The 21,323-nt window shown below is 39.6% G+C and overlaps 2 protein-coding genes across 8 annotated transcripts in view; one reads left to right on the plus strand and one right to left on the minus strand.

The window, feature by feature from the left end:
- PRKAA2 (protein kinase AMP-activated catalytic subunit alpha 2) overlaps nucleotides 1–12,272 on the plus strand; it is a 32,204-nt gene extending 19,932 nt beyond the window's left edge. For both annotated transcript variants that reach the window (XM_075181724.1, XM_075181723.1), the window contains exons 7-9: nucleotides 1,052–1,550; nucleotides 5,905–6,031; nucleotides 7,159–12,272. In XM_075181724.1, coding sequence (XP_075037825.1) covers nucleotides 1,052–1,550; nucleotides 5,905–6,031; nucleotides 7,159–7,394 — 862 coding nt within the window. In that variant the 3' untranslated portion in view covers nucleotides 7,395–12,272. The remainder of the gene's footprint in view (nucleotides 1–1,051; nucleotides 1,551–5,904; nucleotides 6,032–7,158) is intronic.
- A 95-nt stretch (nucleotides 12,273–12,367) lies between these two features.
- Nucleotides 12,368–21,323, minus strand: part of FYB2 (FYN binding protein 2) — a 45,772-nt gene continuing 36,816 nt past the window's right edge. For 3 of the 6 annotated variants that reach the window (XM_075181728.1, XM_075181726.1, XM_075181727.1), the window contains 9 exons: nucleotides 21,254–21,305; nucleotides 20,318–20,386; nucleotides 19,494–19,519; nucleotides 18,293–18,356; nucleotides 18,112–18,216; nucleotides 17,554–17,623; nucleotides 15,953–16,115; nucleotides 14,478–14,511; nucleotides 12,368–12,616 (listed from right to left, as the gene is read on the minus strand). In XM_075181728.1, the coding sequence (XP_075037829.1) occupies nucleotides 12,580–12,616; nucleotides 14,478–14,511; nucleotides 15,953–16,115; nucleotides 17,554–17,623; nucleotides 18,112–18,216; nucleotides 18,293–18,356; nucleotides 19,494–19,519; nucleotides 20,318–20,386; nucleotides 21,254–21,305 (620 nt within the window). In that variant the 3' untranslated portion in view covers nucleotides 12,368–12,579. Of the gene's footprint in view, nucleotides 12,617–12,977; nucleotides 13,489–14,477; nucleotides 14,512–15,952; nucleotides 16,116–17,553; nucleotides 17,624–18,111; nucleotides 18,217–18,292; nucleotides 18,357–19,493; nucleotides 19,520–20,317; nucleotides 20,387–21,253; nucleotides 21,306–21,323 lie in introns of those variants that run through there. The other 3 variants (XM_075181729.1, XM_075181730.1, XM_075181731.1) reach the window with 3 other exon arrangements.

The raw sequence follows: 21,323 nt of genomic DNA on the forward strand, positions 1-21,323 counted from the left end.
GAGCGCTTGCATTAGAACCCATAAGAGAGCGCTTGCATTAGGACGCATATGAGAGCATCTCTCAGACATTTTGATGCTCCATGCAGCCGGTTCCTTTACTCCTTGTCATTCACTATATGTCATGTTCTATATGTACGAGAGTGACACACTGTAAGTGGCTGGTGCCTCTTCAGAAATAGAAATGGATGGGGAGGGGGGGAGGGGGGGTAAATCACAGATACAGAGATAAGACGTAACATTTAACGCAGATAATTTTTGCAGTTGTTCGCATACTTTGTAACTGTTTACTGTCCTTGTAAGAGGTACAGAAAAGCCAAAACTCATAAGAAAAATAACAGTTTTCTTCCAATTTGCTCTCACCCAGAGTGAAGTGAGTTTGACACCCTCCCCCCCCTTCAGAATTTGGAGGTTACTGATGTTCAGCAGAGTGATGTGTCTGGCCACCCCCCTCCCATCCATTTGACACTTTGTTGCGGTGATGTAATGTGATTTTAAAGTCCCAACTTCCCAAGGTCCCAAGAATTACCTCCAGCAACATGACAGGTTTTTCTGCTGAGCTCTTCACATTGAGTCCCAATTTATTCAGGGACCCCTCTGGCACAGAAGAAAGGGGGGGTCCTTCATTATACGGTTCCCAGGACCAGAAGGAGAAATTTTCCACATTGAATATACCATTTAAACGTATCAGCAACTCTAAGGGTTAACTGTTGTGCAGAAAGCTGCAACATTGTTGCAATAAAGTAAAGTAAAAGAGTTCTATTGTAATTAATAGAGAAGGGAGTGACTTCTGTGAGAGACTTCTGTCTTCAAAAACTGAATTGATACATGGCAGTGAAGATTTCCAGCTGACGTTAGATAAATAATAATGCATTTTAATATATAGGTGTCTTTCTACTCCCAGAAGGCAGCAGAAATGTTCAGAATAATTTACAAACCATTCTATTATAAATTGAGATATATTATTTCTGTTTTTATTATGTGTTTTTTGTTGTCGTCCTCTTAAATATATAAGAGTATGATTGTATTTATTATAATATGTTGTACTACACAGAGAACATGAATGGTTCAAGCAAGATTTACCCAGCTACTTGTTCCCAGAAGACCCATCGTACGATGCCAACGTGATCGATGATGAGGCTGTGAAGGAGGTTTGTGAGAAGTTTGAATGCACCGAGTCAGAATTCATGAACAGCCTGTACAGCGGGGACCCTCAGGACCAGCTGGCGGTGGCTTACCATCTCATCATAGACAACAGAAGGATCATGAACCAAGCCAGTGAATTCTACCTCGCCTCCAGTCCACCCACTGCCTCATTCATGGACGAAATGCACATCCACCCCGGCGTCAAGCCGCACCCAGAGCGCATGCCTCCGTTAATTGCGGATAGCCCGAAGGCGCGATGTCCTTTGGACGCCCTGAACACAACCAAACCCAAGCCTTTAGCGGTGAAGAAAGCCAAGTGGCACCTGGGAATCCGCAGTCAGAGCAAACCCCACGACATTATGGCCGAGGTCTACAGAGCAATGAAGCAGCTTGATTTTGATTGGAAGGTGAGAACTGCGCTAATAATCTCTTGTTTGTGAATAGGGAATATTTATTGGCTAAGACAGAAGGTTTGACTTCTATTCATCAGACTTTCTTGTAACTTCCAACTCGCTGTCAGTAAAGTCTCTTAGTAAAGTCACCATAGAGGGATAGATAACTACTATGTACGTCATAATTACTTTACCGCGATGAGGCTCGAGCATTTGTCAGCATCGGGGAATACGTGGCTGAAGTGGTCATTCCAGAGTAGGTTGTAAGCACCATGTAATTGGCTGCTCTCTAGGACAAGCTCTTTAGACGGGTCTCAGGTTTCTTAATGATTTAGAGGACAACTCCTCCTAAAATAAAATTTTCAATCAACTCTTCCTTCCCCCACCTAGCAGAACCCCCTGATTTGGGAGGTTATACCTCTGTCTGGGCTGCAACACTGATTGTCCCAAGGTTGACGAGCTGGAGAAAGTATTCAAAAAGCGCTTTGTAATTACCTACTGAGCTCCTGATTGGGAATTATTATTACATGAGCGCCTGTCTTAGAAATTTACATAGCGCTGTTTGAACTATTCCCTTTGTCAATGTTGAAGCAAGAAGCCGTTGCAGCGCTGGTGGGGTGAGATCTCAGAAATTGCATCAGTCTCCGTCATGGAACAGTCCCGGTAGTTGGGGTACAAGAGATGTAAGTAATACAGTGTATATGTGTATATATATATATATATATATATATATATATATATATATATATATATATATATATATTACCATTTATTTATATAGCGCCACTAATTCCGCAGCGCTGTACAGAGAACTCACTCACATCAGTCCCTGCCCCATTGGGGCTTACAGTCTAAATTCCTTAACATAGACCCCTCACATACACACACAGACAGAGACAAACAGACACACATAGACACACATAGACAGACACACAGACTAGGGTCAATTTTGATAGAAGCCAATTAACCTATCAGTATGTTTTTGGAGTGTGGGAGGAAACCGGAGCACCCGGAGGAAACCCACGCAAACACAGGGAGAACATACAAACTCCTCACAGATAAGGCCATGGTCGGGAATTGAACTCATGACCCCAGTGCTGTAAGGCAGAAGTGCTAACCACTAAGCCACCGTGCTGCCATCTAGTACTATATATATATATATATATATATATATATATATATATATATATATATATATATATATATATATATATATATATATATATATATATATATATATATATATATATATATATATACACTACTTAATAATATAAAGAAAGTTTGTAATCAGTAAGATAACAAATATTACTCTATATCCCCCACCTACATCCTCCCTCCCTCCCATCGCCTCCTCTTTCCTTCACTTTTTAAATATTTTCTTTTTAAGTAACTTTTTTTTCCTCACAAATAGAATAAGCCGGCCCGATACATTATCCCTTTATTCCCTACGGTTAAAGTAATTTTTATGACCACTATACTCAAAACCACAAAAATGATCTCAGAATATAAAGTGGTTACATTTCTCCACCAGATTTTAAATAACGGGCTTATAAATGTCAACTAGGTAATACATACTTTTTCGTTTTACTTTAAAATTGTTACCGGCACCAAATTCACAAGTTGTTTTAAAGAGGAAATTATTAAAGAAATATAATATTTTGGTGGATTTAGCCAGTGAACATTGTTAGAACGTTATTGATTTACTCACAGCACTGACTGAAGTAGAGTGATCACTGATATCAATAATCCTCGCGTGTCTATCAATAGTTACAGGATGTATATAGATCAGTATCGTCCTGTGACTGAGGGGGGTGGGGTACAAATGTGCAAATGACATTTGTAGGAGCGGCATGAACATTGCAAATGCTGTAATTGCGACATGGAGGAAACACAGACTTCATGAAAAAGTGACAGAAATAAGTACATAAAATGCTGTTAAATGTCCCTACTTCAATTAAATGTAACAAAACTATAATTTGCCAAAACATCTATTGAAGTGTATATGGCTGCAGTACTTTTCAAGAAGCATTTGACTAGGGACAAATGGTATTTAGTCAGCATGTCTGGGATACCCCTCAATTTTTTTTTAGCCAATCGGGTCATTAATGTGACCACAGCAGTACAGTGTATTTCAGGAGAAGGCTCAGTGTCCGCTGGTGTGGTTGCGTGTTATGAGCTGTATCACAATGTAGGGAGTGGAGGCAAAGCAGTAAGTCATGTAGAGATGTTGTAGTCTACAGTCATTACTGAAGAGGGTCCTTGCCCAGTAAGGAAAGGGGCAGCTATAAAGTACATAGGCAAACCGACTGGGGGGTTTCTTAGTGCCTGGAAACCCCCATCCACGCCTGGGGCACTGTATAATCGAGGTGGCTGGACCCTGCTCCACACGGCTCTGCTTGAAAAGGGAGAGCTGTGTGCACCTAACAGTAGTACATGCAGCATTGCCCATGTATATTATGGGCATAGGAAGAGCTGGAGAGCAGCCAAGCACTGTCTAATATTATAGCCACGCCCACATGCATGCTGGTCACGCCCACTGGCGGCGTGGTGTGGGAAACCCCCTCTACAAATCCTGTGTTTGCCCCTGAAATAATGCCTAATAATTGCCCAATGGAGAAAGATTGCACCTCCTATTATTGGAAAAGGGCGAAAAGGAAAAAAATCGCAATTATATATTTTTTATCATGGTCTATGGCAGAATCATATGTAGCATTCATATACCATAGAGATGTTTGGAGACTGTCAACAACAATTCCATCTACTGTATCTGGAAGTTCTTCTTTAAGTGGTAAGGAGAAAATGTAAAAGTACATTTAAAACAAAATAACATAATAAGATATATGGCCATAATGTCATTCAGGATATAGAGAATTGTAACTTCTCAGATACTCTCAGCATTGCATTTAAACAAGTGCAGATTTGCAGTGAACAAAATAAAAAGAGTAAACGTGTCTTAATGGGATCTGCTGCAGATTAAAAAGAAGAGAGTGCAGTTATTGGAGCTACTGTTACAGCACTGGCCCCGCCCCTGTGTATGAATCAACCAATCCACACAGTGCATTTCTACAAAAAAAAGTCTGGCAAGCGATCAGTCACTCAGTAAGTGCTGTGTTACAGAAGCCCCTCCCTCATCACATGACAGCCTGCTGCAGAGAGGTGACAGACAGCAGGTGGAGATATTTGGTGTATTATATTTAATTTCTTGATATTATTTAGCTCAGTAACACGCATCCTTTAGAATTTTTTGCAAATAATAACTACTTCCTCTTTAAAATCTTCATATAAACATGATGTCCATAGTTATTTGCTCTGCAATGCTAAAGCAAGTGGTATGTTAATTGTTATTAGCAAGAATTGTATCAGTTAGTTAGTGATTACTTTTTTGTTATTTTAATTGCTCATAAACTTTATTAAGACTTGCATGCGGCACATCCGTTTAATAATGTTTCCAGAAACCCTTTTTTGTATCAACTTTTTATCAGAAGTTCCCATCGTGATAGACAGCCGTAAAGTATACAGCTTAAATAAATATAAACAAAATGTAACATATCAAACACTAACATGTAACAGAATTCTAACAATAAACCATACAATACCTATTTTAAACAAAATTGAATGAACTGTTGTTCCAGATTCAATTTTATCAAATATTTTTAACTTAGTCCTTTGCTAAAGAAGCAGAATCATATTTATTGTATAGATCGCAAACAGATATTTTTAAAAAGTGCTTTTAAACAGAAGAATTTATCAATTCAGAGCAATTTGTCAAATTCTGATTTAAATAAAGAATGTTTTGATAATCGTGTCACAGAGGGCTTTATGAAATATACAAGTATTTAGGTAGAATCTACATTTTAATTTACTTTTTCATCGGAAATACATTCATTTGCTTGTCTTATTATTCCCTAAAGGAATAATTTTTAAAGCATTCCTTTAAAACACACATGAAAGAATTCCATACTATATGTTATACATTGCTATCCAAAATCATTTAAACATCGTATACTGTTGTGTATAGATATTTCTTTAAATTATATTGAAACAAATATCTCAGGGAATTGTTATGAAGATGCCCTTAATAAATACTTAAGGGGGTTAAGAAACTTTCCGATTGTGTTTAGACTCTGTGCTATGTCCCATCACATGACTATGTTGTCTGTGGGGAGCTTTAAACTAAAAGTTATAGGGGCATACGTGCAAAGTGAAATTGAAGACAGGTTCACGAGCCCCCAGAACAGAGAGGTGTCTGCGCGTGCAACAAAGGACAGGAAGCCCCCAGCACACGGAGAGAGGGACCTTAGAGCCTGGATTGACGTCAGAGAATTGTTTCCCAGCCTCCAGCTTGTCACAATATTTCTCTTCCTAGGTGGTGAATCCTTATCATCTGCGGGTGCGAAGGAAGAATCCTGTGACCGGGAGTTATGTCAAAATGAGTCTCCAGCTTTACCAAGTGGATAATCGCAGTTATTTGTTGGACTTTAAAAGCATTGATGGTACGTTCTGTGTCTGTGCGGCTCTGCGTGAATGTGATGGCGAGAAAAGGGTTGGGTTACATTTCGCAAGACACCAACTCAATATCCGCGCACTTCAGGCAACTGCGTCTTGGAATCGGGCTTAAATATTATATTTGTTTAAATGTTTGAATACTTTTTATGAAATGCGAGAGCTGTATGAGAACAGAAATGAAAATAGTGTATCCTGGCTTATAAAGACTACAAGTTATCACTAGTTTATACTACACACGTACGCCAGGTGTACAGTCACCTTTATCTAACTGTGCATTTCTCCTGCTCTTATATATGTGATGTTTGAAGCTGTATATGCTGGTGTTTCCATTGCTGTTGTTTAGTTATTATTATATTATTACAACATAAAAAAATTACTTGGCTGCAGTAATACATAAAAACGTAATAGACATATCTACTAAATGAATAATGGTCACATTTCAGCGTGCCATAGTTTTGGAACCCTAAAGTTTATCTGTGCCGGACGGTATTGCCAATCTGCCAATCAGAGGACTCCAAACACAAGTTTTAGGAAACAATTTGAGGCACCGATTCACAAGTTGTGAACCCTCTGCACTTAACAACCGATTCAGAAACCTGGGTGATCACTGGTAAACTACTGTAACTATCATACTTATCGTCAAAGCAGTGTGTACAGCAGTCTGGTGTCAAACTAGATGTCTTTTGACCTTTCATTCAATGGAAAAGGTCGCTTCACTTTTGCAGCAAATTCACTGGCCGTTTTGTGATAGCGAGTCCAGCGGTATGTGAGAACAGGATTCAGTTAATGAATACTCTGCTATTTAGATTATTCAGTATTTGCAGGTACATTAAGAATAAAATGAACACACAGGTTACAGTAGGTGCTATACAAGAAAATATGTTTACTTAGCTTCGATACTGTTTCAGATTACAGCAATGTGTAATATAATACAGCACGACAGCAACTTCTTCCAGATGAGGTTAACCCCATGTTGACTCTGGGAGACCGTCTGACATTACCAATCCCCAAGGAGAAGTTCCAGTTTTTCAAAGCTGCCTAAAGTTAGCCCCGATCCGGAACCTGGGTGATGTGACTCGGTCGACACTTAAAGATTATTGCCTTTGTTTTGCAGATGAAGTCATGGAACACAAGTCTGGGTCCTCAACGCCACAGCGCTCCTGCTCCGCCGCCGGCCTGCACCGACCACGGCTGAGTATCGATTCCGCTTCAGCCGAATACCCGCCACAAGGCGGACCGCTCTACGGCTCCCTCTCAGGCTCTTTCTCTCTGGCGAGCCCACGGTTAGGAAGCCACACCATGGATTTCTTTGAAATGTGCGCTAGCCTGATTACCACTTTAGCTCGTTAACAAAGAGTGCGGTTTTACACAATATAACGTACACAGGTCTGTTTCCAAACTCCGGCCGTCTCGGGTGGGCCCCACCTCCTTCTGGCTGGGGCTTCTTATTGCCATGAAGAGCTAATTATGCCAGTAGGACGGGTAATTGGGCTGGAGAGCGTTGGAAAATTGTGAGCGTCATTTTTTTTTTAATTGAAATAAAAAAATGCTCCCACCCAGGGGCGTCCAAACTTTGAAACAGAACTGGTTATATTGGTAAAAAAATGTTTTTTTCATAGAAGCTGTATAATTTAACTCAGGCGTTGTGTAACGTGCAAATATTCTGCACGTAAACACCACAAACCCCCAAGAGCTGCTGCTTACGATAGTTCGCTGTGAGATATGTACAATTGTTATTTCCCACTAGTTTCTGTTGTTTTTTTTTTTTTTTTTTTTTAGGATTTGGGCATAATAAAAGATCTGCGCTGATTATATTAAACAGCTGACTTATAAATAGAACTGGAAATTTTAATTTATTTTTGGTATTTTAGAGGTGCGTTGTGAACTGCTGCCTTTTATTTTTATACGTGCGCAATTAGAGAAATGCAGTTACTCACATGTGCAAATTCTGCGTGGTGCAAACGATGTTTAGACTTCTTATCAGATAAGGTTATCAGACCACCCAATGATTAATAATAGTAATAAATAATTATAATATTAATAATTTTATCTATATAGAGCTTTTCTCCCTATTGGAATCAAAGTGTTTTTAGAGGCGCCTATAGAAATTGACCCTCCTTAAATGTTACGGATCCGATCCTGTACCTAGTCTATGTAATATGGTACTGTCAGTGCTGATCTCTGTATTTGCCCTTCTCATGGGTCCTAAGTGTAGTTGGTTATATTCATAGAGATTAGCGGTGTTCCAGCTTCACTGCATGCAGCTGACACCTATGGTGTTGTGGCACAGTGGTTAGCATTGCTGTTTCACAGTGCTGGGGTCATAGGTTCACTTCCAACCAGGGCCCTATCTGTGTGGAGTTTGTATGTTCTCCCTGTGTTTGCATGGGTTTCCTCCAGGTGCTCCGGTTTCCTCCCACACTCCAAAAAACGTACTGGTAGGTTAATTGGCTGCTATCAAATTGACGTGTGTGTATGTGTGTGTGTTAAGGAATTTAGACTGTAAGCTCCAATGGGGCAGGGACTGATGTGAGTGAGTTCTCTGTACAGCGCTGCGGAATTAGTGGTGCTATATAAATAAATGGTGGTGATAATGATGATTCACATGCATTAGGAAACCGCAGAGGCACAGACACAAGCGGAGATTTGTGAATTAAATGCCGATATATATATGGTACACATGGTATATGGTATACACAGGCTTTGAAATAGTATTTCCGGCCCCGCTCTCCACAGTTTGAGTTTATAAGAAGGTAGATACTCTCTGTATAGGTATATTTTAACATCTCCATAAAACTTGCATATAAAAAATGAATCATGGCGCGTTATCTGGAGCCCTGCGTACGATTATAGAGACCCTCTTGTGTGTATCCCAAAACCATAGACAGTGTCCAAAAATGGTGGCTGGGTGACAAGCTCCACCTACCTGCTAAACGGTCATTTTTTGTTTTAATACATTCAACTCATAATATGAAATGTAAATCAATACCGGTAAGTAAATATTTGTACCAAAGAAGAACAAATATGTTTGGACACAGAGATAGAAAGGCCGTGACTTCCTGCTTGTGGAACTACAAGCCCCAGCAGCGGACACAGCCTATTTGGGCTTGTACTTCCACAAGATCTAGAGACCTGCAGACTACGAACCTCCGGCTTATCCCTCGGGGTGGTTTTAATGATTGTTTGTACCTTTGCAAGTTTGTATTTTTAGCGTTTTACTGCAGTGTATGGCATTTAAACCAAATTAATTATTTGTTTGCTTGCAATATTGTATCCATCATCACATAACACCAAATTGGCAATGCTCCCAATTAACAGTCCCTCAGGGGCGGAGGGTTTGGGTTGAGAAAACTAATCTATCCCTCTCTCTGTTGAACCTAAACCGCCCAGTCTCATTGTTTCCAAATTGTTCTACTATAAAATTTATGTAGAGGTCTGTATTAGTACCTCTTTTGCCCACATTAATACTGACACCAACATTTAGAAAAGTCCCCATCTTTTATATTCTAGATATTACTATGTTAATTCATTTGTTTATAGTAATTACTCTATCAAGACATACCTCCCACCTGTCCCGATTTTGGAGGGACATCCCAATTTGCGTCCCGCAAAGTGGGCATTGTTTAGCAGGAAAGCGGGTGGAATTTCATCAAGCTATGCCCATTTGTGGGCGGCGTTTGGACGTAACAGGTTGAAGCTTATTTTGGCCTGGGTTTGGGGATTCTAATTATTGGGAGGTGTGCCAAGATGCCTGCAAATGATTCTCTATTTAATAAAAGTTGGAAGGTGCAACGCATTTTATTTCCTGCAACGCTGCTGCGGGGTAAAAGATTTGTATTACGTCCCCCGGCCTTGCTGCCTACGCCATGGGCATTTATATTGTAAACAGCATCATCCAGCAGTGTACTCGTTGCTTTATTCAAACGAGGTCCTCAGTCTGCACAGATACCTCTGATAGATCAAATGAAGAACTTTTTATTCCTCCCCCTAAAGCTACAGAAAGAGAATTTGTTTATTTGATTGCACACAGTCTGTTTTCTATACTTTATTGGCAAAGGCGTTGGATGAGAAAGATAGGAAGGTAAACAGCTACACGTTTAATTATTTATGAAACAAATGGCAGCGTGATAAATAATTTGTGACTTACTTTATATGTGGAAGCAACATGAAGCACTCAGCATGTGTGGCCAAGGGGCCTTGATTTGCAGTAATAAGAGTTTGGATAGATCTGGGTTTTGTTTAGAACGTACCAGTAGGTGATTGAAAGTAGCCAAGGCTACATAGCACAGACAAACGCCTGGGATTGCAAAAGATCAGCATTGACAAAGCAACCTCGTTCCCTGCAACCTCACCCAGAACCCACAACAGGGGGCGGAGACATGCAAATAAGCCTAGTGACAGTATTACATAATAAGTAGTTGATGCTTATATGCATGTTTAGGTGGTATATTATAGAAGGTTGTTAAAATGTAATGTGAAAATGATTGCAAGAATTATAACTCATAATACTGTAAAATGTAATTTAATGCAGACCTAATCCAAAAATTGCTTCCAGTACACATGTAGAAGACAGACCTACTTTTACGTTTTGCTTTATATTTGGTAATAGTCACTGGAATGCCTTATTGCTTGTTTCAGTAGAATCACAGTGAATACGTTGAATACAAAATAAATTGTATCCACTTGATAACCTATAAACGGCTTCATTTCAGACTATGCAGAAATATGGAAGATTAAATGTATTTGTATCAGCCCCTACACACACTGGGGCTCTATGTTGTAAGTTGTAACTGACTTCTGTGATGAATTGTGTAACTTACAAGCTTGTATCCAGTCTCCGTACAATGAAGTGTACAGGGGCAGTTACAGATGTATTGTTTATATGTTAACCACTGTTTCTTTCTTAATGTGAACATGTCGTAGAAATAATCGTAGTAGCAAAATTCCAGTATTATCATAGGGGTCAAGAGTATAAATGTCTGAACTGCAATGGTTTAAGGCACGGTGGATGGAAGTTGGTTAGGAAATCACATAGGGATCATCAATCCCTATGGAGAAGGGAAAATACCCTGGGACACAGAATCAGAGGAATTTAGGCACGGTATGTTTTGGTCCATCGTTGGTTGTGTTATAGAGGGCATGATACATCCTGGATTACATTGTGAATACAATTTGCAATTTTTTTGCTTTAAATTAAATAGAAATTCCAGGCACATATGGCCGTGTTTAAGTACAGGCCGATCTAAAGATACATTTCCATTTAATCTGGGTATATGTAGACTCTGGCTGTACGATACTTGCTGTATTGTATCGAGTTGGAATTTGTCTACGTGCGCTCGCTCCTTTCCTTCTCCCATTACGCCCTTCAAGCTGTAGTTAGTCGGAAGTGTCCTTTGTGTTCAGACATAAATTGGTTGCAGTTACGTTCACTGGCTTAAAGTCTCTGAGTGTACGTGGAGCAAATTCGCGCAAGAGACAGCTCACAGTGGGACTTGCGTCCAAAGATGAATCTGACCCACCGCGCCCTTTCCACCACTGATCAATGATCCCTAGAGGATTCTCAATCCGTCATACATCAAACCATACACCCAGCGTTTGGGTTGGGGGAAAGAGCCTGAATATTTCCATATTGATTTATAGACTTTGCCACCTCTGGTAATATTTGCTTACGAAGCAACAAACAAGAGATTCGTAAATCTGTACAAAAGGTAATTTATAAGGCTACACATTTGCCAAAAATTGCGACCGTTTGCACAAAGAGCCAGGGCACCATTCCGTGCCTTTAGGATGTGAAAATTTGCTTAAATTGGTCCTGATATTTCCTACGCCAAACAGAGCGAGGAGCAGTAACCACGGTTAATGGAATATTTGCCATTTAAGTCAGTTGAGCGCAGGATGCTCTCGGATTTCTCCTAAGCCAACATGTCTCACAACAAAGAAAAACCCTGTAATTGCATAGATTTGTTCGTTACCAATTGTGTTAATTATGACAATCTTGTAACACGCGTGTCATGTCATGTTATGTCAAATCGCTTTTTGTGTACTAAAAACATGTGTGTGTAGATATTAAGGATTAGATTTGTTAATAATGTATCTAGAATTTCATGTGCAATACCATTTAGACAATATTTATTACGGATTTGTAGATTTTGTACACAACTGCACATAGAATTGTGTTAATCTAAATAATAGACGCATTGTTTCATTAAACTATACCAGTGTGAAGATTCTTTTTGTGGGTGTCAGTTTGTTACACACACACAGGCACGTACACAGACACACACAAAAGGGGTTTTGAAAGTTTTAATTTCCCATCGGCCAGAGGGAGAAATGTCAGCTGGAAAACCTGCACTGTTAGGGGACATGCGGACTTGGTTTGGGAAATCCTGTCCTTGGTTAAAGGCTATTTCCACCATATTTGTGTTATGGATGAAAATATCCTATAAGTGTTACACCAAACATTTTCTAATCCTCAATTTTAAAAGGACACAAGAAAGAGCTTGTTTTTTGTAGACTTTTGAAGGATGCTGCATATTTACTTGTCAACCACTGTTCCCTCTACTCTGAGTGATCTGTAAATAAAGAGTGTTAGAAACAAAACAGGTTATGAAAACTCCATTGGGCAGGACTGTAAAGAGACGCTTCATAATGTATCTGACCCTGAGTTTGAATCAACCAATCCACACAATTCATTTCTGCAGAGCAAGTCTGTCAAGCTATCAGTCACTCTGTGTCTGCTAGAATACATAAAGCTCCTCCGCACGAACATGGCAACCTGCTACAGAGGAGTGATAGAGAGAATGGTGGACATAAGTATTATAAGTTAAGTATAAACACTCCATATATATATATATGTCTTAATACACACACACATACATACACACGCACTGTATTCATATTCCGCGTGTCAATGTAAGAAACAACATTTTCACATCCACTTTATTAAATATTTATTGTTCACTTTTACACAGACTGAAACAAGTATTAAACACGGATAAACAGTGAACCCCTTTTGAAAAGTTTATCGTCAATACAAAATCATGTGAATATATATATATTTATATATATAGTATGTACCCTTCCACCGTATATTCTGCTCAGTTTCATGTTATGTCATCTCAATCTTTGCTACAAAAGTGTTGTGGATCTCATTGTTTAAACTCTCCGTGCATAAATTTGATTGAGGTGTTTGTGTATTACCGTCAGACTAACAAACTCCGCAGATGTAACAACACAAGATACAATGTTTCGAAACTCAAATAGTATCCAAAAGTTGGATTCAAAGTGAAAAACATTTAATTTTTGTGCTTAATAAAATATATTTTCATATGGTACAACTTAACAGACTGGAATATACATTATAGATCACGTCCTTATGTTTTACAAAGGTTTGTTTTTATTCTCCAGTAATTTTCTTCAGATCGTTTATGAGAAATGTTAAGAGCTGTAACAAAAGAAAACAGAAGGCGTACATTTAGTAGGCTAAGTATTTCACATATATAGTATATGTATTATTTACTGGAAATTCCGTAAACTTGGCTGCTCGGACCAATAGGAATGGGCAAGCAGAGAGCTTGTGACTTCCTATTGGTCTACGCAATCCCTCCAGCAGACTCCGTGTAATACAGTAGCGAACGGTTTCGGGGTGTCCACTAACCAAATGGCATCTTGTCTTAATCTGGCGCTGATTGGAACCACACAGCGCTCACACCATAAAGGCTGAGGGGACTATTAAATATTTAACAGGTTTTTTTCCCCTTTAATTATTATTATTATTGCAACAATGACAGATGTGATTTCATAGCAATTTACTATACAAGTCATGTTGGGGCAGCATGTCCAATAGGAGGCTGTCCCAGCAATGGCTTCTTTTTTATTTACTAAACTGCGGGTTTGAAAAAATGGAGATGTTGCCTATAGCAACCAATCAGATTCTAGCTGTCATTTTGTAGAATGTACTAAATAAATGACAGCTAGACTCTGATTGGTTGCTATAGGCAACATCTCCACTTTTTCAAACCCGCAGTTTAGTAAATGCAGCCCCCAGAGTCTTTACTGCGCATGTGCATGTGTCATGCATGTAAATTAACGCATGGGAAGAGCATGAGGGTTGCCAAGATCGATCCGAAGATCCCTCTACCGCGATGCTCTCGTCATAGCATTCAGCAACTAACGCTATCTTCGGAAGGTGCTAGCCATCGGGGGTCAAGCTCCAAGGAGCAAAGCTTTTCGGATCTTGAAAAAAATTGTCCAGCACCCAATGAGTATAATGGACAATAGAGAGTGTAATCATTTTATACGTTAATATTTGTTCAATAACAGCGCTGGATGTCATCATTTCTCACATTATCGTATATGTATTATACAGAGTTATATATCCGCATAGAGGCCGGAACTCACATATCAGAAGATAAACTATTCTCCAAAACTTACGCAAAGTTTAAATACTCGATCCGGACGTAGCCATCTGGAAGAGAAGTGAAGTCATTAGTAAGTTCCCAGTTTATTCGTATTATTAATATTCTTTACATAGCACCAACATATTCCATAGCGCTGTGCAGTCAGGGAGACAGTGATCATATAACAGTACAGGAAACACATGTTATGACACACTTAAGTCATTGTCTTGTATCGTGGACCAGCCGCCTAATGCAACCGTTTCAGTTTATATGCAAACAAGACTACAGAGGACAAATGCTTTCTGGATCATAGACAATCGCTTACCAGACATTAGAATGGTTGGGTGTTGGAGTAATGATAGGGTTTGGCTGAAAGGACAGAGGAATTAGGTTGCTCAGGAAATTAGAGTTGAATCTATGGGGCAGCCGATCAGATATGGGGGCGATATCGCTTATGTCTGAGGGTCATTTGCAGGTGAGCAATTGTCCGTGAACTTCTTCAGCGGATTAGGATTACCATGCACCATTTTATTTCAGTGCTTTAATAAATGTAAAATTATAATTGGGTAATATACCCTCATCAGAGAGAGTTTATGTTCCCTTTATTTTGCTATAAATATTCCATGATACACATTCACAAATGATTATGCACAATGCAGTTGGTTCCTGTAATTATTTGTATGTATTAATATGGATGGCAGCGGTCACTCTGTTAACGTCACAAAGTGAAATGATATGTGATACATAGAGAGCAATAGAATAGCGCCACCTAGTGGTCAAATGAATGTGTAATTGCCAGGGAGCATTTGATAAAATAATAGGCTTTGAACAATTCCTTACTCAATATGTTCTATTCAGAAAAACAAGAACTTGATAAACCTGTAACACTTACAAAATAAATGGATGTTTTAAAATATATCTCAGGAGAAAAAAACCTTCCACCAACAATATAGAGAGATTGGATACGTCTGAATGACAATGCTGGGTACGTCTGATTGAGACATTTATGTACGTCTGACTGGCAAAGTTGGGTACGGTACGTCTGACTGGCAGAGTTGGGTACGGTACGTCTGAATGAGACATTTGGTTATGTCTGACTGGCAGAGTTGGGTACGTCTGACTGGCAGAGTTGGGTACATCTGACTGGCAGAGTTGGGTACCTATGACTGGCAGAGTTGGGTACCTATGACTGGCAGAGTTGGGTACGTCTGACTGGCAGAGTTGTATACCTCTGACTGGCAGAGTTGGATACCTCTGACTGGCAGAGTTGGATACCTCTGACTGGCAGAGTTGGATACCTCTGACTGGCAGTTTCCTCGCTGACAAGCAGTATTATAATTTTGGTGGGTTGGGATTCTGCAGATGGGGATTTATAAAACTGATGTTTAATCTCTTTAAACATAGAATTAGAATTACTCCACCTTTGTTGTTTTTCCCTTTATAAACAAACTTTAAATATTGACATTCAGTTTCCGTGTAAGGTCATTAGGACAGAACACAAGGACTTACATTTCCCAGCAAAGTTTCGGCAGATGATCTGTTCATCGTTGACGACGTCTATGACTTCGACAGTTTCTCCCGGCTTGACGGCAAGTTCCAATTTCTCCTTTGTTGAGAGTGGAGCCAGGTCGTTGACCGTCGCAATATTCTGAACGTTAATATCACCGGTGTACTACATAAAACATAGTAGAACACATTCAGAGAGACCGATCACCGTATGACACACAGATCGAGTCAATGTGACCAGTGTGGATTCAAAGAACAATCTGGCCAAGGTCGCCATGAGAAATTTGGACACATGTGGTCAATAAAAAATAAATTGTGTTTTATAGTTCTCAATTTTAAATAAATATTAGAAAATTTGTAATTGAAGTTCAATTAAACTGAGGCGTTTGTCTTTACTTTTTTTATATCCTCCCTTTAGTACTACGATAATTTACTGTTTTATGGTGGAAATAAAGGAACATCAAATGCTGATTTTATAACATATTTTGTCAGACGCAGGATCCAAGATTAAGTAAAGGTTTCCAAACAGAGAATGTCGGGACTTTCGCAGTCCTTTGTCTCCTAATAGTTCTGATAAATGACTTTGAGAAATGTTGGTGAGCAGTAAGTCGCTACTGGAGGAATCTCAACTTAAATTGACACTGTAAAACATTGCCATATGTAATCCAATATGTTGCACACGGCAGAAAAAAAAAATAGAAAAATATATAAAATATCCATTATACACAACCATAGTGATCCAATCTATACATTTACTAGAGAAAAGCCGTAAGAAAGAAAAAGTTGATAACATTTTATGTTTCAATTGCTTAATTCTGTTGTTGGGTTGATAGAACAGTTTTCTCTTTCCCTTTTTGTAACATTGTATCTTTTAGTTCACTGCTAGTCCCACCCAACACTCGCTACACAGACGTTAAGCTGTAGAGTTGTGGCCAAGGATGAGCCCTAATTGGCACTGGGTTAAATTGGGTACACACCTATATAATCTTACTGCAGATGTGATTTCTGTAACGATTTCACCAATGACTGACGATGATCATGCAGATTCCTGTGTACACACCTACACAATTTACCTTCAGATCTGTGATCTTCATCTCTCATAACAATCTGCTGAAAAGATCCTAACTCTGTACACTGTACAGATATCTGCCTATGCTGCTGGTGGTGAGTGTGTACACACTGCCACATTTACCTGACATCGCTCCATCATTGATCGTGAGTTTTAGGAAGTTTATAAAACTAAAATCAACAAAATCATCAGTTGTTTATCGTGTGATCTGCACAATAACAGCATTAGTGTGTACCCAGCTTTCCTATGTAAACACAGCCAGGTTATTCAGTTTCTGATGCCATAATGTGTCATCTCCATGGTACGCGTGAGGATACAGAAGGAATCTATATGCGTTAGTCGCCCAACCTGCTCCCAGCAGCAGCGCAGGATAAGACCAGAGAAATATCACTGAGGACATTTCTAGATAAGAACTTTCAAATGTATCTTCTGTCAGCGGTTGTTTATCATTTGGGTGATACTAAGAAATCATTCAGGATTTAGGGGTCTCTATCACGTGATCGTCTTTCAGGAAGGTATATACAACTCTCCGTACCTTGAATTTCTCACGGAAAATCTTCTCTTCCTTGGCAAACTTTTTCATTACTCCTGGTGCAGCTAATTTTCTGGAAGGAGAGATTTATAGTACAGAATGTTTATAATGGTAAATATCAATATACTTTTCCATTTAGCACTGTTTTATCCATCAACCCAAAATACAGAGTAACCCCCTCATTCTGAGCCAATAGAAGGGGAGCGCATTACTATTTGGCTGTAGTTTAATGGTGATAGTGAAACATTGTCTAGATCGAGACAGAAATTGGGAAACAAACCTCTGAAACACACTGCAAAGAGTTTCTCGGTGTCTGACACCGATAGCTAGAGCCGAAATCAGTATTAGAAATGTCAAATTATGAAAACTTTTACATACGGGGGAATGTCACTTCTCCAAAACAGTCTATGGAGACGCATTGTGCTAAAGTAGAGGATGGAATCTATGCTCAATGAGCGGAGATTGCTTAGAATAATAGCCGACAATGTGGCGGCGGCGGAGAACGCTTTTAACATTTGCTACATTTATTTTAGAAAGCAATAACAGCAACACAATACAGACCCTTCAGTCCCGAGGGAGTCAGTCCTTCCTCTCGCCTCCTTATTCGTGTGGAATAACGACCTCCAACCAGCTGATTTATCTTCTTTCTCCCTTAAATGAATAGTACTGGAATTAAACTTTAGTGATACATTGTGTCCTGCAGAGATATGGAGCCGAGAAGATAACAAAATCCTAAACTCACTTTTCATGGGGTGTGTTTACACTGTGGGTAACATTTTCAGCACCCTCCTGCGACATCATGTCTGCTGAACATAGAGAGATGAAGACTTGAAGGATAAGTGTAACCTGCTAACATCACTTAATATATTATATGTAACAAAAGGGTTTTGTGCAGGTGTGGAATTTTAATGAAGGTCCGCAAAACTGCATCAAGAAAGATAACATTTACAAAATCCGTCCAGCAGGTGGCACCAAAGACTCAGGGTGCTACGCATTTCGGGGATATGTATAAAATGGGGCACACAGAAATACTGTGTAAAAGCAGTTTCGCATAACAGGAATTAAAAAAGATGCCCTACATTTATAAAATAAATAAATACATTGTCTCAAGGGCTACTTCTATTTCGTAAATGTTGTGCTATGTGTCCTGCTAAGCCCCACCCTTTTTTGCGCATAGCTGCATTCCCTGCCTTACAGCAATGTTGTGGCGCTATTATTATAAAAGATTTATTTAGGAACATCGTTTTATTATGGTAATTTTGAACTAGTTATGGCGATTATAGATAGGATCCAGGTAAACTCCACACCTGGGCACTTCTATATTATACAGTGCGGTGTGTAATATTGTTTTATATTATGATAGGAAAAGATATGGTCAGAATTCACATTCATCATAAACTGTCCCCGATATGCAGAGATTTAAATTTCAATCGTATTCCTTAATTATAAAGTCCAGTGGAGCTTGTAGTGTTCTATTTCCCCCTCTAGATGGCGCTGTATGTGAAGGGGATCAGATGACCCTGCTGTAATGTAACTGCTAGATGGGACTATATGGCAAATGGGTCTTGAGGTCCAGTTATAATGGCCAGGTAGTGTTGAAAGAAATTTTCAATGCAAAATCGTGAAGAAACTCCATATATTACAAATTACTGGAGGTCATTTATAAAGCAAAAAAAAAAAATGCGCTGGAAAAAGCTGCATTTCACTGACGTCACTCATCCAGTGATTTTAATGTCCCCACAAGGAGCATGATGGAGAAACAGCCAGCAACCTCTTACACGTGAAGCGGCTGCTCTGTGTCACCTGACTATGATGTCACAGCCAAGCGCCAAACTCCTGGAAGGAGGAGTCAAAGATGCCCCCCCCACCACACCCCCGCCAATGTGAGAAGCGGCAGGACACACAATTCTTGCATCATGGATAACAAAAGACTAAATACTTACTTGTATTGGGTGTCATGTATACAGGTCTGTAGGGACAGAGAAACACCATATAACATCCCAAAATCAAAATCAGTCAAAAAATCATTAGCCCCCCCCCCCCCCCCGCCATATACAAGAGCCGTTTCCTGAATGTGCGGGCAGCCATACTGTGACCATGTGACCGATGTTTCCATTGGTGAAAACATTTGTCACATGAAATTCTCTATTTAAATAAAATTCACCAGAGAAGGTAGAAACCCCCATTTATTGGTCTATCCTGCCGCTTCCATTACCAATCGGGCTGCCTTCTGTGCATTTCAGCAAAATCTTTACATCATGTGGGCACATCGGTTTCTTCTCATTGCTTTTTAGAAACAGCACAAAACAGCTCCGTGGATATAATTATACCAAATGTAACAGAGCTCAGCTGTGTCATCTCTAAGGGCTACACAAATAAACAGCCCCCTGCCTGGATGGTGTAAGGACCTTGGTGAAAAACGAAGGAGAAAGATAAGATAATATAGTTAGTGGAAACTGCAGACGGACCTGGACAAGCAGAACATTTACTGTTGTCTTCCAACTGTAGACCCCATAAAATCTGCAGTTTTCCCTAAATAAACATCACGAGTGGCCTCTAAATAATCATATACAGCTTGAGCAATGTTATGCTCGGGGGCCACAGCCCGGCCTATATGTAAGACTTTAAACAAATAAAATATTTATCTTTAGGTTTTTTTTGGTTTTTTTTTAGATACGAGCTCATTGTCTAACTAAACAAAGAACAATTTATGTGCGTGACATTTATGTTTCAGTTGTTTAATAAATCTAATCAATGTAAAACTTACCCTAAATCTTCTTTTTTGCCTTTGTCCTTCCTGAATAAATTCCCAAATCCTTTATTTTTGCCACCAGAACTAAAGATTACAAAAAAAAAAAAGTTTAAATACTGACAAGAAAGAAGCCTATTAATTCACTAGGAAAGAGAGAGACTGTTACTGTCCCAGATGCCACCAGAGGGCGCTCACACCTACATGGCCCAGATTTTAGACAGACCTGTGGCGCATTGATGGACCCTCCCCCAGGGGCAGGCTGAGCTGGGGGGGGGGGGGCTGTCCCATAGTGGGCTACCTTGGGCTGGGTTCCCAATAGGCTGCTGAGCCGAGTCTTGCCCCACGGGCTAAAATTTGCCAGCCCTCCCCCTCCCCCCCATACCTTCCCCTGCTGCACTTCACCACTAATGCAAGAGGAGATACATTGTGAACAACACAATCACCTTGTGCTTCCTCCTGCATCAGATTCTGAAAAGTTGAACACTGGTTCATTCCCCAAAATATCCTGCTCCTCTGTGTGCTTCAGTGATGTCACCAGTTCCCGGAAAATTGATACATTATCTGTTGTACTTATTAGCCGCCATTACTAGCTACGCAGACAGTCATTGCCTTAATATTCTCAAATGTTTCACATTCACAAATATATAACAGACAATGGGAAACCTATATTGTTGTATTCTTTTAAGAGGGGGTTAATGTGCAAGTCACCCTCCCCACAGAAGTACCATTTTTGGTAAGGGAGATCGTTTTGTTACTTTCAAATTTCTGGGGGAGTTCAGTTGTCCTCGAGGAGCCACCAGACAATGCCGCACATTGATGGCCAATACGGTACAGAAATCTTCACGTATCTTCCCCTTTACATCACTATGTGACGCAAGGGGAAATGACTGGATAATTTAACCTTACTATGTATTTCTAGCCATTATATTATAGTGCAACAACGTTACTGACCTGCTCGGTGTTAGAACAATGTCGTCATATGTGTCTTCGTATTTTGCAGAATCTAAGAGAAGACAATTAC

This window comes from Mixophyes fleayi, chromosome 8 (genome assembly GCF_038048845.1).
Source record: "Mixophyes fleayi isolate aMixFle1 chromosome 8, aMixFle1.hap1, whole genome shotgun sequence".
Classification (NCBI taxonomy): Eukaryota; Metazoa; Chordata; class Amphibia; order Anura; family Limnodynastidae; genus Mixophyes; species Mixophyes fleayi.